Source organism: Periophthalmus magnuspinnatus, chromosome 21, assembly GCF_009829125.3.
Source record: "Periophthalmus magnuspinnatus isolate fPerMag1 chromosome 21, fPerMag1.2.pri, whole genome shotgun sequence".
Classification (NCBI taxonomy): domain Eukaryota; kingdom Metazoa; phylum Chordata; class Actinopteri; order Gobiiformes; family Gobiidae; genus Periophthalmus; species Periophthalmus magnuspinnatus.
The window spans coordinates 6,524,412-6,542,492 of NC_047146.1; the positions used below are offsets into that span (position 1 = coordinate 6,524,412).

The 18,081-nt window shown below is 41.0% G+C and overlaps 1 protein-coding gene across 1 annotated transcript; it reads left to right on the forward strand.

Annotated features, from left to right (window-relative positions):
• The first annotated feature begins 222 nt into the window (after positions 1 to 222).
• Positions 223 to 18,077, forward strand: si:ch211-269e2.1 (cohesin subunit SA-2). Its single transcript, XM_055230821.1, has 32 exons — positions 223 to 318; positions 772 to 879; positions 950 to 1,037; positions 2,425 to 2,595; positions 3,401 to 3,497; positions 4,143 to 4,219; positions 4,293 to 4,364; positions 4,910 to 5,111; positions 5,186 to 5,337; positions 5,862 to 5,935; positions 6,039 to 6,162; positions 6,713 to 6,811; positions 6,889 to 6,968; positions 7,034 to 7,141; positions 7,213 to 7,324; positions 7,393 to 7,507; positions 9,184 to 9,287; positions 10,466 to 10,558; positions 11,146 to 11,232; positions 11,321 to 11,521; positions 12,295 to 12,371; positions 12,450 to 12,531; positions 13,195 to 13,275; positions 13,391 to 13,483; positions 13,552 to 13,726; positions 15,529 to 15,665; positions 16,293 to 16,394; positions 16,476 to 16,627; positions 16,707 to 16,835; positions 16,905 to 17,089; positions 17,158 to 17,242; positions 17,312 to 18,077. The coding sequence occupies exons 2-32, from the start codon at positions 830 to 832 to the stop codon at positions 17,436 to 17,438; spliced, it is 3,531 nt and encodes a 1,176-aa protein (XP_055086796.1). The 5' UTR covers positions 223 to 318; positions 772 to 829; the 3' UTR covers positions 17,439 to 18,077.
• The last annotated feature ends 4 nt before the right edge of the window (positions 18,078 to 18,081 follow it).

Genomic DNA, 18,081 nt, shown 5'->3' on the forward strand with positions numbered 1-18,081 from the left:
GCGCTCCCTGGCGGTCACTCTGCGTCACGTCAGCGGGATGTTTCTCTCTCCAGAAACCGGACGGCGCGCGGGTCCGCATCAGCCGCGAGAGGTGGGTCAGAACCAAGAGCGACACATCCACAGACAAATCAAATTCTCACGTTTCATTTCTCATCCAATCAGGGCGGGTTAGGCTGTCCACGAGCTTGAATATGAGAGCTACTGTAAAGAAGGAAATATACCCATGGAAACATTGTACTTGTGTTGCTCTGACAGCCTTTTTTACATGACACACTGCGCGTAATTACAAACAACAGGAGAATGAATAGACTTAAAGAGGTAAGCTGGAAAAGTTGTGTCTCGCCTGTGCGTCAGTCACGTTGGAATCCACATAGCTGCTTTCCTTTAGAGAATCTGAGGGCACAGGAGAGCTGCTCACCTGAGTTTAACTCCATGGGGCCAATCTTGGGAGTTTTGAACTGTCAAAGTGTCCCTGGGCAAACCTGAGGGGATCCTAGCAGCTCCTCCCAGTGGAAAAGCGCGTCAAATGGCACGCGTAATGTGCAAATCCCGGTGTTTTCTTTTGATCAGGGGTTTTCTTTGTTGTTATGTTAAAATGTTGCAAGATTTACACGTGCGTAATGCGTTCATTCACTGATACACACCTCCACAGTGTCAAAATCTGGAAAGTCAGCTGCTGTTTTGCTGTTTGACTGTATAACTCATTCTCCCACGTGCTCATTCTGATTTTATCCATACATGATCATTAATTTAATCTCTTGTTTTGATTAGATTAAACCTGGATTACTTCTACACCCACTTCATTCATGTATAAAGTTTTGAGGAGGATATGATACAAGATCCAAAAACTTCAGCTGCATCCAGGCTCGCTGAGCAAAGGTAGGAGTTGGTCAGTGTTCCGTCAGTGTCTGGTCGTTTCTGTGATATTTGACTCATTTATTCTTTGCAGCAAAACATCTTGTGACAGAGAAAACACTGATCGTGCCACCCCTCAGTTTGAGGATGACTCCGGGAATGAAAACAAACGGAAGAATGTGGTGAGTGCAGAGGATTGTTATAGAGGTTATGCAGGTGATGACTTTGGAGCTTTACTAGTGACTGGCAAAGGAACATGAGGGTCAGTGGTGAGGGACGACATTTTCCCCTAAATTTAAAATGTGAGAGCTGCTACGGTTTAATAGCAAATCTAAAAGTCTGAAGTGTAATTCCTCAGTCGTCCAGGTCTAATCCATAGTAAAAGCCAAAAGTAAAATCTATCAACTGCACAAAACGTTATAGGAGTGAAGACGTTTTCCTGCTCATCCAAGCTGCTTCTTCAGTTCTGGTCACATTACTGCTGGACACTGCCTTATATCTGTTTGACTAAGCATGCACTCTGCCTGAGACATACTTAGACACTTAAAGACATAGCCTGCAAACAGAAACTGTAAACAAAATCGCTTTCGTTTCAGTGTAGTTAGCTCCTCCCTTCAGACAGATATAAGGCAGTGTCCAGCAGTGATCTGACCAGAACTGAAGAAGTGACTTGCATGAGCAGCGAAACGTCTTCACTCCAGTTGACAGATTTTACATGTGACTTTTACTTACAAGTGTAAAAGTCTTCAAGTCTGCTAAATATCTAGTTCATGCACAGGTCCAGGTCTACAGGGGGGAAAAAGGGTCCACTGCAACCCTCACTTTTGCTCCCCTTTGGAACTCGACTGCACTCTGAGTCAGTTTGAGCTGGACCTGTTTGTACTAAACTTTAAAGTCATGTCAAAAAAACTCCAACCAGAAATGAAGGCAAGCATTAACGTCTGCAGGATGATCAGAGAGACTTTGTCGTTTGTGAGCGCCTGCGTCTTTGTGAATGTCATGATCCTGTCTCAGCTGCTCTCAGACCGACCCGACCTCCTTAAAATCTCTCGAGCAACTCTACAACCGCTCTGACAAAGGTTTAGACAAAAAGCTGTTAACTTGACTAGTAAGACTAATAATAAAAGGTTACTTAAACACGTGTGAATGAAACAAAACACAACTCCAGGTCTGTTTGAGATGAGGTAACAACATTATAACATGATTTAAACTCACAATAATCCATTTTGTGTAATATAGGACCTTTTAAAATCAGTCCTAAATATGACTGGGGGCCATTGGAGGGACGCCAGCACAGGGATAATTAAGCATAAGCAGCCGCATTTTGAACCAGCTTCAGGCGAGTTAAAGAGGATTTGTCCTGCCCGCACTACAGCGAGTTGAAATAGTCTAATCTAAACGATATAAACAAGTGAATAACTCCACAAAAAAACACATTTGTCTGTTGTTCTGCCCATAATTCTGCCTCTCGAAGGGCAATTTTTTTTGAATAAAACGATGCCAGCGCGTAACCTCTGTACACTATTTCCCTTTATCCAACGCTGATGCTAAAATGTGCCAACTCTCCAGCCACAGAAGCGAAGAAAAAGAGCACAGACCACTCCCAAAAGTGGAAAAGGCCCAAACACCAAAGCAGACCGGGGGAGCGGAAGCCGGGCAGGGGGCAGTCGAGACAGACAAGACGATGGGGAGGCGGTGACGCTGTTTGAGGTCATAACCATGGGCCGCAGCGCCATAAAGGTACGGAAGTTTGTTCTTTGTGTACTTTGACTTCATCGTACCATCCTGAGACACTAGTGGAGATAGTACAAGTGCCACGAACCAGCTTGACTTTTTATGATATGTGTGATGTTTCCGCTTTAAAGTTAGTAGTAGTAATGAAGTTAGTAGTAGTATTGATATCGTGGGCTGCTGTATCAATATATTTTTTGTATATTTCACCAAATCATTCTGTCGCAGCACTTGTTTGTGGCTTGTTTAGAGGAAAGAAACTTGTTTACGCAGAACATTTGACATTTGATTCACTGTTTTGATGATTAAAACTGGTTTATTTCTTTATAGCTTTGCACAGACAGTGGTTTGACAAACACTTTTAGCATCACAGTTGCGTTTTAGTAAATATGTCGTGATCCTTCAGAGCCGTTAAGCTGCACATGTCCCTGCGTAAATGTAAATGTGGAGCTCGTATAAACTGTGGATGAATAATATTGACGAATAAAACAGTTTGACGTGTTCTTCTAGTTCGTCACATGCACTTTATGTTCGTTCAGCTTCAGTAAACAGAAGATAAACGCACTATTAATGTTTATTTTTTGTGAAAATGTGGTTGATCATTAAGGGTAACATAAGATAACATAACTTTTTTTTTTTTTTTGGACATATTTCATATCTTATTGCATCAAATCGAAAAAGTGCTGTATCGAGATATGTATTGTATCGTGTCCTATGTTACTTACCTTCATATTTGAACTGAACCTATATATATTTGCTTTTTTATTATTATTAAATGTTTTTTTTTCTGTTTGTTATTGTGTTGTGTGGCCAGGCTGTGATAGACGACTGGATTGAGGCCTATGAGAAGGAAAGAGACCCCTCCATTTTGGATCTGATCAGTTTCTTTATTCAGTGCTGTGGCTGTAAAGGTCAGTGTTAAAACTTCTAACTCCACACACACAATATTCACAACACTATTCACTCATAGTCCAAAGAAGTTCATCTGGTTTAGTTTGTTTTCATACCTGCTCATTAGCGCCTCAGAGTGGTCACGTGATGTTGCTGTGATGTCTTCCTACCGGTGGAGGCAGGACGACAGCGCCATCTGCGGTCAGACTTCTTCAGGACAGTATCCCAGGTGTGTGAGAGTAAAAAAAAAACACACAAAGCAGAACAGGAAGAACTCAAATCGTCCGTTTCTAACCATTGTAAAAGAGAGAAACACATCAAACATTATTAGGACAGACGACAACAAACATCGTCGCTGGATTAAGGAGCCAATCGGAATAGAGAAACGTGGCCGAAGGAGTATAAACCGGGACGAGGGGGCTTTTTTACTCTCACACACCTGGGATACTGTCCTGAAGAAGTCGGACTGCAGATGGCGCTGTCGTCCTGCCTCCACCGGTAGGAAAACTGCGCCAAAACTTGCTTAAATCAGCTGACCAATCACGGCGCAGCAACATCACGTGACCACTCTGAGGCGCTAGTGAGCAGTCCAAACTGTCAGGGGTGAAAACAAACTAAACGTTAGTCTGGAAAAAATAATAATAATCACTCATGTTCTTCCTCAGGTTTGGCCACTGCAGAACTGTGCACGAGTAAAGATGGAAGCAACATCAAAAGTAAGATGGTGGAGCAACTAGATGAGGTAGAAAATAAATCTGAAAATGATTTCTTTTGGATTTCCTGTGTTTTAGTTCTAAATGTCCTTTGCATTTCAGGTGTCTGGTCTTCAGGTTAAGAGGTTTCTGGCCTTTCCGTGGATTCTTACGGTTACGTGGCCGTTGGACGGGGTAGGTGTTTAGGGCGACAGTAGCTCAGGTGGTAGTATTAGATTCACTGATCAGAAAGTTGGCGGTTCGAATCCTGCTCTTGACATGGGACTGGCACTCCAATTCCCCCCTTGCTCCCAGTGTCTGTGTGAATGGGTGAGTGGTTTCTTGATGTAAAGTGCTTTGAGCCTTGAAGGTGGAAAAGTGCTATACAAAAATGTGACCGTTTAATAGACTTATAGTAAAAGAAAAAAATGTAAGTCTGTAAACTGGACAAAAGTTGTAGGAGTGAAGACGTTTGGCTCCTCATCCAAGCCGCTTCTTCAGTTCTGTCTACTACTTTTTGTCCAGTTGATCATATCTGGACGACTGAGGGTTTACACAGACTTTTAACAGATTAACTTTACTATTAATGCTAATCTAATTTAAATGGGTAACTGCTTAGAGAACATGAGAGTGAATTGATCTAATTCTATTTACATAATACTACACATTACCAGTTGCTAGGATTTATTAAAACCATTGCCATAAACTCACCATAACTCACCATGATCATTATTTTCCAGGATGCGGAGTACCCTCTGGTGCAGCCTGGGCCGTGTGGGCGTTGGTTCCACTCCGAGCTGTGTGACTTCATGTCCGTGCTGGTGGCTCAGTTTCAGCACAGCGTCCTCTTCGACAGTTACCTGATGAACGCCGTCCTGTCTCTGCTCACGGCGCTGTCTGACTCCTGTGTGCGGGCCTTCAGACACACGTGCACACTGGCTGGTACGGCTAACGCGTACCCGCACGTTTACGCCATAAACGTTTACGCTAACCCTGTCTGTGTGTGTTTTCTGAAGCCGTGAAGTTGCTCAGTTCACTGGTGCGTGTTGCCCTGAGCCTGAGCGTTGGCATTGAGAACAGTCAGAAGTTGTGCGCTGTGCAAAAGTCTAAGACTGCGAGGCAGAAAAACTCTCCTCAAATGAAAGGCATACAGAAGAAGATCACTCAGGTCAGACTTGTTTCTTATTTGCGAACAGACTTGTATGTAATAACAAGCCTCTTAATCATAGACTGTAAGTATAAATGAACATTGCTAACCTACTAGACGCCGCGTGCCCCTCTCTGTAACCGCTGCTGTCAGACTTGTCATTTTGGTCGTAAATAATGTTCGTAATAACCCGCTCGACATGATCCTAGTTTATATTTTTATTTCGCTATTGTGTCCGTAACTCAAGATATGAACATTTAATAAGAGATAAATCACCTGCCTTCTTTCCGCGAGGTCGCTCCCGTTAGCAACAGCTTTGATTGACAGCATTACTAAGCGCCTGCCCCCTGTTAAACCAGTGGCGCGAGCAGGAAGGGGCGTTACCTTCCACAGCTTGCTCCAGATTGGCTCTTTGGTTGCTATGATACGCCCTATAACTGCTAACCTCGCTGAGCTTCATTTGACTGAAGCTGAGCGTGATGGGTCCACTTCTTTATACACTCTGTGCACTTAATATGTGGTGTGTTTTTGTTATGCACTTTCAGCTGGAAGAAAAGAGGTCTGAGGTGGAGAGTATGATGAACGTCATCTTTAAAGGAGTATTTCTGAAGCGTTATCGGTACAATTATATTTTCTTAGCTTAGTTATGTAGCCATATTATTATTATTGCAGCCATATTATACGTGTGAATACATTTGAACCATAACTACCTTGTTCGACAGTGACGTGCTTCCAGAAATCCGTTCGATTTGTATGGAAGAGCTGGGTGCGTGGATGAAGGACTACCATACTGTATTTCTCAATGACGGTTACCTCAAGTACATGGGCTGGATGATGCATGACAAGGTACATGAATCACAAAATGAGCCAAACACAAGAACCAAAGCTTTTGATTTCAAATATAACAATATTTTAAACTGAATTCAGATGTTCAGATTCACTTTTGTGTCTGTAACTCCTGATATGAACATTAATAATAACAGACGAATCACCTTCTTTCCCTGAGGTCGCTCCCACTAGCGTTAGCAACAGGTTTGATTGACACTGTTGCTAAGCGCTCGCTTCTTGCTAAACCAACAGTTCCGGGGGAAAAGGCGTTACCTTCAACAGCCTCGCTCCTGATTGGCTCTTTGGTTGCTATGATACTCGTGGTCAGAATTCCAAATATGATAATCGCCTCCAAATTGGCCGTTATACCTGCTCTAGCCTCGATTAGCTTCATTTGACTGTAGCCGAACGCTGTGGGCGACATCACACTCACTTAGTCCACTTCTTTATACAGTCTGTGGGCAAGACTTGACCCACCTTACCCCCAGTATCTACGTACACTGGTATATGTCACAAAATGAGCAAAAACTGAAGCTTTTTATTTCAAATCTAACAATATTTTGAACAGAATTCAGACGTTCGGATCAAGTGCGTGTTGGGTCTGCAGGAGTTATACGGGGATCCTGCACTCTTTCCTAAACTAAACCTGTTCACCAGTCGCTTCAAGGTAATCTACCATATAAATAAATACATTAAAAAGCCATTTACATGTGTATATATTTTTAAATGAAATGTTTGCTTTAGGAGCGGATGATCTCCCTGACTCTGGATAAGGACAGTGAGGTGGCGGTGCAGAGTATGAAATTGCTGGTTCTCATGTCCAAGTAAGCGCTAAGTCAGGTTTGCATTTCTGTTTTACACTTGTTTCATTTAAGCCTTTTGTTCTTAGTAAATCAGGGGACGTGCTCCTTCCAAGTGAATACAGGCAGCTGTTCCAGTTTGTGTACTCCTCACAGCGCCCCCTAGCTGCTGCTGCTGGAGAGCTTATGTTTTTAAGGTAAACTTTTGCACAAACCGCTTCACGTTAAATGAATACATAAAAATAAAGAATAGATTTGTTTTTTTAAGGCTCCTAAACACCTCATCAGACACTCAGGACGGGACAAGTGCAGAGGAAGCTCACAAACAACAAATATATGTAAAATTAAAAGCACTACTTGACTTTTATCAGGAGTCTAAGGTGTGAGACATGAACGTCATTATGTAGAGTGAATTAAACACATTGGTAATCATTTGTAAACTTCACAGCTGCACCAGCATGTTCCTTACCTCGTGGACAGTCTTTGGGACTGTTCCAGTGCTCTGCTGAAGGACTGGCCCACCATCACTTCCATACTACTGCAAGAACCCCCCTCATATCCAGGTACGAGCATTATGCAAATTTACGTGTACATTATTGTGGATAAGTCCCTCTGTCCCTTAGTTGAGTGGACTTTGACCCTGCAGACTTGAACTGTATCTGCAAATGGATGTGCGTTAGTCCTGGACACATCTGCAGCCTGCCAGTCCTGGTTTAGTCCTGGTTTAGTCCTGGTTTAGTCCTGGTTTAGTCCTGGTTTAGACCTGGTTTAGTCCTGGTTCAGTCCTGGTTTAGTCCATGTGAGTGGATCTCTCCTTCACTCTGGTTCTCTTCGAGGTTTCTTTTTTCCACATTTTATTTATTTATTTATTTTCCCTTGCCGAGGAGGAGGGTCTAGGGACAGGGGGCGCTCTGGGACACGTCTCCATTTACTTGTTTTCTGATGATTAATTTACTTGTCTGTTTCTGTTTCACTGTTTATTTTCTAACTTTCTATTGGTTAAATCATTTCTCATGTTCAGCCCAAAGAGGCGACTGCTGCTGTGATTTTGGGCTTCACAAAAATAAATTGAATTCACGAGGAGTTTGTCAATAGGCAGAATATTCTTTGTCGTGAGCTTGAGCATCTTGTTAAAATACAGAACAACACAAACAAAAACAAACAAAACACATAACTGCACATGTCCATTTAAAACATTAAAAACTGGAGCAGGTTTATCTCCACATTATTAAAGTGAATTAGTGGCACCAGTGTATCCAGTTTTACATGTGCTTCAAATGTGTCACATTTTTAAGAAGCAAAATAAAGAAAAGCTTTTTTTAAATATTTCAGTTCTAGCGCAGCCAGTTTTTAGAAGTTGACAATCATGAGATCTTGTGTTAAAAGTTCTTCTCCACCTCTGCTCTTCCCCCTCTCTCCTCCTCTCTGCCTCCTCCTCTCCTTTCTCTCTCCTCCTACCTCCCTATTGTTCAGTTTTTAGACGTAGCTCTGCTCTTCCCCCTCTCTCCTCTTGCTCTCCTCCTCCCTCCCTTTCTCCTCCCTCCCTCTCTCCTCTTTCTCCTCCCTTCCTCTCACTCCCTCTCTCCTCCTCTCCTCTCTCTTTCTCCTCACTCCCTCTCACTCCCTCTCTCCTCCTCTCCTCTTTCTCCTCACTCCCTCTCTCTTCCTCTCCTCTCTTTCTCCTCACTCCCTCTCTCCTCCTCTCCTCTCTCTTTCTCCTCCCTCCCTCTCTCCTCTCTCTTTCTCCTCCCTCCCTCTCACTCCCTCTCTCTTTCTCCTCCCTTCCTCTTTCTCTCTCCTCCTCACTCCCTCTCTTTCTCCTCCCTTCCTCTTTCTCTCTCCTCCTCCCTCCCTCTCTCCTCCATTCCTCTTCTCTATTGTTCAGTTTTTAGACATAGACAATCTTGAGATCTTATATTAAAACTTCTTCTCCACCTGTGCTCTTCCCCCTCTCTCCTCTTTCTCTTCTCCTCCCTCCCTCTCTCCTCCTCCTCTATTGTTCAGTTTTTAGCCATAGACAATCATGAGATCTTGCATTAAAAGTTCTTGTATCAATCATGTTTAGTATATCTCCATAATCCAGTGCACTTGAACTATTTCTTTTCTGTAATTCAAAGAGAAACAAGACACAGACGGCAGCACTAATCTCTCAGCTGCCTTCACATATTCTACTCTCCGTGTTTAAGTGCTTTACACAGCCGGGTGTGTGATTATTGTATTTTCATTTTGTATTTTCTAGGACTAAAAGACGCCGAGGAAACGGTCCTGGTCGAGATCCTGGTGGCTTCAGTGCGTCAGGCTTCAGAGGGTCCTGGACTGGTTGGAAGGAGTGGAGCCAAAACGGTGTGTTATTGTTCTTGGAAAATATGACACGTAAATGAAATGATAATAGGAGACGACAGCAGCTCAGTTGGTCCGAAGGTTGGCGGTTCGAATCCCACTCTCCCACTGTATATATAAACGGACATAGCCAAATAGGAAGTGAGCATCGGCGTGACTCTGGCTCCAATACATTTTAAATTTTTTTATTTTATTCGGTCATTACATTAAAAATCAAAACATTATTCAACTTGTATAAGGTTGTACGTAACATTTCTATCGCGACGGAAAGGGTTTAGGCTGGAGTAAAAACGACTTATAATGCCTAAAACTATTTAATAATAATGCACAAGAATTCCAAGAAAAGCAGCATCAGTTCTACAACAAATGACTAAATATGTAACGAGAGAAAAACTACAAACCTCGACAGTTCACATGAATCATTCCTGAGTCCTGTAGTTTTCAAAAAGTAATGTTTTATACTGTACCTCTTGTTAAATGCTTCTATTGTGTAGGAGCTTTTTAATTTATCATCGAGGTTGTTTCACACAGAAACCCCTTGAACAGAAATGCAGTACAATGACGTTTTTTACTGGTTCTAGTCTTAATTTTTTTAATATACCTGTTCGTCTAAGATGATATTGACTCTCTCTGTTTGAATAACATCTGTAAACAAGAGGGAGTTTATGATTATTTGCCTTGTACATCATTACGGCTGTGCTCAAATCAACAAGATCACACAATTTTACTGGTTTTAACTTGACAAAAATAGGATTTATTGGTGCGAGATAGTCTGCTTGTTTAACTATTCTAACGAGCTTCTTTTGGAGTAGAAAAACTGATTTTATTTTAGATTTATAAGTATTACCCCAGATTTCTACACAATAATTCAAATATGGCAGGAGTAGACTCTTGTACAATAATTTAAGTGAAACCTGACACAGCAAACATTTTATTTTACTCATTATAGCAGCAGTTTTAGCTAACTTTGTCTGAAGAATACTAATGTGCACTTTCCAATTAGGTTTTTCATCAATATCTATACCTAAGAATTTGGTCTCAGTCACTTGTTCAATTTCCAATTCACTTTATATCGGAAAACTTTCACTTTTGTGTCCGTAAATCAAGATATGAACATTAATAACAGACAAATCAAGCGCATTAACAACATATCGTGATATTAACATGTTTTATTTTAACAGGCAGTGAGCGTCAAAGAAAAGAGGACCCAGGTTGACGACTGCACCAAACTCACTGAACATTTCCTTGAAGCGCTTCCCAAGTTACTCAAAAAGGTAGTTATTTGGCTTTTTATAATGAGGAACATACAGTATAATTGTCATAACGACTGACAAAGGGACCGAAGATACAGATCCCGGGGAACAGTTTGATCAATCTACTTTTAAACTGTAAATAAACATTGTTAGATAGTTGAGAGCGAGGTTGTTTGCAGTAGTCCAGGAGTAGATCGTGTGCAGCGGGGTCAGAGACGAGGAGAGCTGGGTCGGAGGGTTTGAGTTTCGTACCAGTCGTGGAGAGCTGGGTCGGAGACAGAGGAGCTGAGCGAGTCCAGGGAGCGGGATCTGACGAGGAGCAAAAACTTAGAAAAGAGTAGCAAATGCAAAAACATGAGACTGAGCCAGGCAGAGCTGTAGCACTGCGGACGATCTGGCGCTGAGTGTCAGGTCCTTGCTCCGTTTGTCCTCCCCAGGTTCAGCTTGATTAGCAAATAGTCGCAGGTGTGAACGGGAGAAGCCTGAATCTCCGCCCAACTCCAAGCTCCGACACAGAAGGGAGAGGGAAAACAGCACAAAACACAACGCAGACTGTGATCTTGACAATAATTGATATTTCACTACGCTTTCCCAATGTGTTCTGTCAGTTTTTACAACGTGAAGATGTCGTTGCGTTGCTCCTGAAGATTCCTCAGTTCTTCCTCGCTGACTTCCTGTTGCCTGAGAAAGATCAGGTACCAAAGTTCTTGCGTTTTTCTTCTTCCGTCCCCATCGGGTCGTCTTAACACTGCCGATATCTCCGTGTCTCGTGTCTCGTCCCAGTTGCTGTCGGACGTGTTATCAGCGATGGGAGCCGTCTTAGACCTCCACTGTGGTGCTGACGTTCTGGAGGCCGCCGCTCGCTCCTACCTCAGCCTGTGCGGAGACCAGACATCCTGGTTTTCCACTGCCCAAACTGCCAGAGACGCCATGGTCCAAAATTGGATGAACCGACTAAGGTCACTACTTGAAGATGCAGTAAAGGTAGAGAACATTCACAGTAGCTCAGTTGGTGGAGCGAAGGTTGGCGGTTCGAATCCCGCTCTCAACGTAAACATTATTAGCAGAGCGGTCAAATTTACTGCCCCACAGGTTGGCGACAGACATGGGACGATACTGAAATTACGTTATCGCGATTATCATGACCAAAATAACTGCGATTATCGATTATATCACGATAATTATTAAAGTTGCTGACAGTTTAAACATAGAACTTATTCATGAGGTTACAATTATAATTATTCATATCCATAACATTTTAAAGAACTGTTATAGTTTTGTACTTTGTCATCAGTGAAAATAACTACAATTTAGCGGAGAATATTCTGAATGAACAGGGCCGTCGACAGAAATTTTGGGGGCCCGGGGCAAGAAGTCTCGCATGGGCCCCCCTCTAATACAAATTAATAGGAAGAGAGTCAAATTCTTGGGATCTAAACCCTAGAAAACAGATTCCTTTATCCTCCCAGTCGACTCCCCTGTGGATAAGTAGTTCTTTCTGGACATTCTGGTGATATAAGGACGATTATCTTTGTTGCCGATTATTGCGATTATATAAAATGTCCCACAAATGATCATTGTCGACCCTTTTTATCACGATACACGATATTATTGTTTATCGTCCCATCTCTAGTTGGCGGCGCAGTGGCTTTAACGTGGAAAAGCACTGTATAAAAAGTTGACCATATACTATTTCACTGTTCCATAAATTATAATTTTGTGGGATTCTGACATAAACTTGCATCTACTTGTTAAAGGAGGGGACTTTTACAGCAGACGTTGACAAAACTGAAGAAGTCGTCTCCACTATTAAGAGAGTCAGAGCGTTTCACAAGTAAGAATACACACAGTACGGTTGTCCTCACTCTGTATTTGGCACAATGGCTGATGGGAGCTCGTCCTGGTTCTGCAGCTGTCACGACTTGTCCAAGTGGAATCTGTTTGAGCTCGTGTTCCCGCTCATGTCTGTGGATCAGACCGGACTCCCGCCTCAGGTAATGTTACATAACTCACACGACCGGTCAAATGTTTGGACACAGACAATATTTAATGTATTATTTATTTTTTATTTTTTTTATGAAAGACATCAGAAATATGAAGAAAGATATATGGAATTATGTGGTAAAGAAATCCTCAAAGTGGCCACCATTTCCTTTGTTAAAAAAAATATTTATTTAACTTTTTTTCTTTGCTACATAATTCCATATATTTTACTTCATATATGAGCTTGGACTGGGAATTTTTTTTTGTGTGTGTGGGGGGGAATCTTGATTTTGCTATCAGACAAATAAAAAACTGATTAGAAAAATTCCATATCTTACTTCACATATTTGATGTCTTCTGTATGTTTATAAAATGTAGAAAGTAGTAAAAATAAAGAAAAAACAAAACAAGCAAGATATATTGAATTATGAAGTAACGTAAAAAAAAATACAGAATATTTTTCAAATATAAAATAATAAAAAAAAAAAAGGAGAGATATTTCACTTTTTTCTTGACTATATAATTCCATACATCTTACTTCATATATGAAGTATATCATAAAATGGAAAAAGTAGTAAAAATAAATAAAATAAAACATTGAATGAGACTTTTGACTGACGGTGTAAATGTGCAACATTAGTAACATATCGATTAACTTTACTTTTGGATTGAAGGTGCTTTTGGAGGTTTTGAAGTGTCTTTGTTACTCCATGCTGTGGTCACTCAACACAAGCAGTGAGACTCTAACGTCTAAGGCAAGTTTTTTCTATATAAAACTTTCCAAAATCGTCAAACAACTGCAAACGACCAAGCCAAAAGTTAATTCCAAACTTGAATAACAGTTTTTCCATCTCTTTTCCGTGTTTTTAGGAGAAGGCGTTGGCCCAGAGACTCCAACTACGTCAGTTTTGTGAAAGCAGCCAGCGATGTCTCTCCCACGGTGAAGACGCAGTGAGGCAGCAGGTACGCTCGTTAAAACAATACTGGTAATAGTATCGTCATTTCACACATGGATTTTGTTTTCACCACAGGCTTTTCTGGGCATCTGTGACGTCCTGACGGCTCATTCGTACCAGACAAACATATGGGATCCAACCTGCTATGGTCCTTTGCTCTACACGCCCAGCCCCAAACTGCAGAGGGCGCTGTTGACCTTTCTTTGCAGCCATATCTTTGTTACGCCAGAGAGTGACAGTCAAAACACAGGTGAGCAAACAGAAAAACAAAACACATAACTGCACAGGTCCATTTAACACATTAAAAACAGGAGCAGGTGTGATTAGAAATGTTTATCTCCACATTATTAAAATGCAGAAAGGAGGTTGCTTTATTTATTTATTTTATTTATTATTTATTTTATTGTATTTATTATTTATTTTATTTTATTTATTATTATTTATTTTATTTTATTTATTATTATTTATTTTATTTTATTTATTTTATTTTATTTATTATTATTTATTGATTTATTTATACATACTTTTTGGTTTTAAACTGTAACATTATTCCCAGATATGTTTTTTAAAGTACAAGTTTTTATCCATCTTAACCCAAGAGATCATGACCAGTATAATGTTAAGTACAGGGTGGCTCAAAAGTCACTGACAGTTGAAAAAAAAAAATCATAACTCTTTTGTTTGTAAATATTTTAATTTTATTTTTTCAGAGCGTTTAGAACGACTCTTCCGACATTAATCTGAGCAAATCCAGCACCGAGGAACGAACCCTCATTGAACAGTGGTACTTTGAGTCACATGGGTCAAATTCACAGAGGTGTTAAAGTCGACATTTTAACACCAGAGATGCCCCGAGCGTAAACGCCATTAAAGGAATAATAAGTGTTTTTCAAAGACAGGGGGCAGTATGTGATCTCCACAGACCTGACTAGTCCTGATTTCTTCCTGTGGGGCGATCTTAAAGAAAAGGTGTTTGTGAATAAACCTCAGACAATAAACGACTTAAAACGTAATATCGAGGATCAAATAAGAGACATAAGCCCGGAAATGCTTTAAATGTTATGTAAAGTGTGTTGGATCGGGCTGTTCAGGGAGAAAATGAAAAAGCTGGACAGGTCATTAGGTCATTTTTACTTCCCCTCGTTTAAGTAGTGATAAGTTCAAGTGTAAGTGAACAATTATAACCGTATATATCGCAAAAATCTCAGAAGGTTCGGTTTATCTACTGCTAAAATTTGATGAGTATAGTTTAAGAATTATAGGAGCTACTGAAGATTTAAAAGTGTCAGAGACTTTTGGTCTGTATAAGTGAATATGACAAACAAGAAAGGATAAAATGTAAAGCGCCTGTACGTGAACCACACAACCTTTTTTTTGCTTTGATAAACTTCAAATAATTTCAAAATGGCTGTGAATGAGATGTGTAAAATAATCTGGAATACTGTACACACATGCTACATTTATATAGAGTTACATGGCCCAATTAGAAACACCGACTTTAACCAAAATGCCCCTTCACCACTCGACTTTTTACGGCCTAGTGAAACCGTCCGGATGAAGCGATATCTTTGGTGGCGGCGGTGAAGTCTCTTAAATGTCCACATGCAATATCGAATAGGATCAGTGGTTTCTGACGGTGTAATAAAAAGCTATAGTTTTATTGGATTGGGCTGGTTTCGTTCTATAGACGGTGTTTCCTCTGTGCTGCCGGATCAGGGATCAGGCAGGGGGCAGGAATATGAAGTTAAATCATAGAATCAGGGCAATCTCTTTCCGTGAGAAAATTCCATTAGCTTTGGCTCACCTCCGAGTCTTTTTTTTATTAGGCTTGTGTAAGATTGAATCCACATGGTGTCACAACCATAACTCTACTCTAGCGTTATCTTTGATTCCCACCTGCTAAAGCCATCGTCCTCGCAGCGACTCAAAAGACTTACGAATGCCTTTGTTCTTTCGTTTCGATTGTGTGATTTCTCATGATTAATAACTCTACTTACGTTGCCTTCTTGACCACGTTTACTCCCATACATCACTTCCATCTGGGCCCCGCAGACACCGAGGACTCTGAAGTTGAAAAGCTGGAGGACCTTCATAAACGGAGAAACCTGCTGGCAGCGTTCTGCAAACTCGTCGTGCATGGGATCCTGGAGATGAGCCTGGCTGCAGAGGTCTTTATGTGCTACGTCAAGGTAACGCAAGACAGCCCCAGTGCAGTGTGAAGCTGAAATAACAGTTCAGACAGATTAGAGACGGCTAAACGTGAAATATTTAATGGTTAACTCTAGGGATGCATCACTCCGTTCAACTGCAGATACTGACAAATCTGCTGGATCAGATATCGGCTCCCAAATATCGATTCAGACGATGTCCTGATTGGGAAAAGATAGGTTTGTAATAAGACTTTTTACGGGTCAGAAAGTCTCAAAATGCTGAAACTTTTATTCACACAAAGCTGTTCTGTCGTTACTTGAGATAAATAACAGCTACATAACACATTTGGAGCAGTTCTGGCATATTATATTTTTGTTTTATGGAATTAAATGCTGCTCTGGTATTGGTTTATATCGAGAATCGGAATCAGAACTGGAAAAAGCTGGAGTGCTGCATCCCTACTTAGCTCCGCTATGTATTTTTGAAAATGTAAAACCGTTTTAGGAAACTGTTATGTTCATATTTTTCTGTTTTCTATATTAAAAAAAAGAAATACTTAAGCCACATGCGCCCTTGCAATAAAAGTACAGCAGTAATTGAGGAATATACAGTAAATCCTGTTATATTTTGCTCTTTTGATTACTGAAACGATCTTTTATCTGCAGTTTTATAACGACTTCGGAGACATCATCAAGGAGACGCTGTGCAGAACGAGACAAAGTGACAAGACCGAGAGCACTCGCACACTGATCCTGTCTCTGCAGATGGTACAGTCCCACACATGGAACCAAAGACTGGAGTGAAAACACGCTCACACAAGCTCACATCACGTCTTATGTCTTTCTCAGCTGTTTATGCGATTGAAACATGAGCAGGAGAGTGGAGGCAGGCTGCATCCCGGGGTCCAGACCTTCACTAGTATAAAAGAGCTGGCCCGTCGCTTCGCCATGACCTTCGGGGACCTCATGAAGTTTCGCGAATGCGTCGTCATGATCCACAGGTTTAAATAAATGTCTTTTTCTTTTTCCCCTCCGTGTGATCTTAAGTCAAAGTAAAACCCACGTTCATTATATGTGCAGGAGTGGAATTGACTTCGTGTTTCAAGGGTTTACGCAGACTCCGGACGCACAGACACCAGTCAACCTCTCCTACCTGACCATCCTCAGCGAATTCTCCAGTAAACTGCTCAAACCTGACAAAAAGACAATGTAAGTGTGAGTCATGGTGTTTGAGGAAACGCTGTATTTTTCTTACAGCGTCCGCTCTTGTCGCTACAGGTTGGGTTACCTGCAGAAGCACACAGCCGAGCACATTACTGACCTCAGGGAGGAGTGCTGGCAGCCGCTGGGACATTACCGCACATCACTATTGGCAGCGGCAGAAGGGGAGGACGCCTTGTCTCACGCTAGCTCTGACAGAAGGCTGCAACCACGCTCAAGCTGTACTAAGTCTAAACTGGAAGGTAAGCTCACGTAATTACAGCTTTTGTTAAAATGAATACAACTTTTATCTGTTCAATTTACTTCATAGGAAAAAAGTCTACATGTCCCACCAGTCCAGCAGCTGACATTAGTAAAACTCCAAGTAAAGCTCAAAAACTCAGATTTAGTCCAAGGTAAGAAACAGTTTTACATTCAATTAAAACGATCTGTAAAGTGTAATCTGCATGACTTTGTCCCCTCAGCACTCCTGTGGCAGACATGGACCCTTCTTTTGTCTCTGTGGCTCCAGTGAGACGACTGAACTTTGACACACCTGAGCTCAGCGCCGAGTCCGAGGCCCAAGACGAAACTGTGGATGTGGAACTATAACGTTTTAGTACTTTTGAGATGGGACTATTTTAAATGTTGTTATTTTGCACCTTATAACAGGTCTTTTTTTAAGTGAGATTTTTGTAAGACGCTACAGGTTATTGTGTTTGTAAAAGAACATTATTTTTATAGGGGAACGTGGTGTTTTATGTCACATGGAAAATACCATCTAAGATTCCCTTTTTAAAGCCTCCACTGATGGAACATGGAGCAGTTTAAGCTGTTTTCTGGGCACATTTTGATCACATTGATTATACTGACACTACATCCTCCATGTTGTTTGTGAGGGCCACTGCCACATGGTATGAAACATCCTGAAATATAAAGTGCCAAAACCAATTTTTAAAGAAAAGAGGGACATTTTAATGTTGGGTGCACAAACATATTATTGGTTTAGACATTTATGTAATTTAAATATAATTATATAATATTATAATAAACAGAAATACAGAATTGACCTGTTCAAAAAACCTCATGGCACTTTTCCAAACTCATTCTCTTTGTATTTATATTTAAATTCTAATTCTTCGATCACTGTCTGTGTAGCATTAACTGCACAAGAGTTTCCTGACACTTTAATATCGTTCATTATCAGTATTAAAGTGAGCTTTATGCTAAAAGATCTTTGTGTATTTTTGAAATA

Coding starts and splice junctions, on each gene's coding strand:
- si:ch211-269e2.1 (XM_055230821.1), top strand. CDS start 830: ATGATACAAGATCCAAAAACTTCAGCTGCATCCAGGCTCGCTGAGCAA. Junction 4,220..4,292: donor TGGTGGAGCAACTAGATGAG/GTAGAAAATAAA, acceptor TTTGCATTTCAG/GTGTCTGGTCTTCAGGTTAA. Junction 13,727..15,528: donor GAGTGACAGTCAAAACACAG/GTGAGCAAACAG, acceptor TGGGCCCCGCAG/ACACCGAGGACTCTGAAGTT.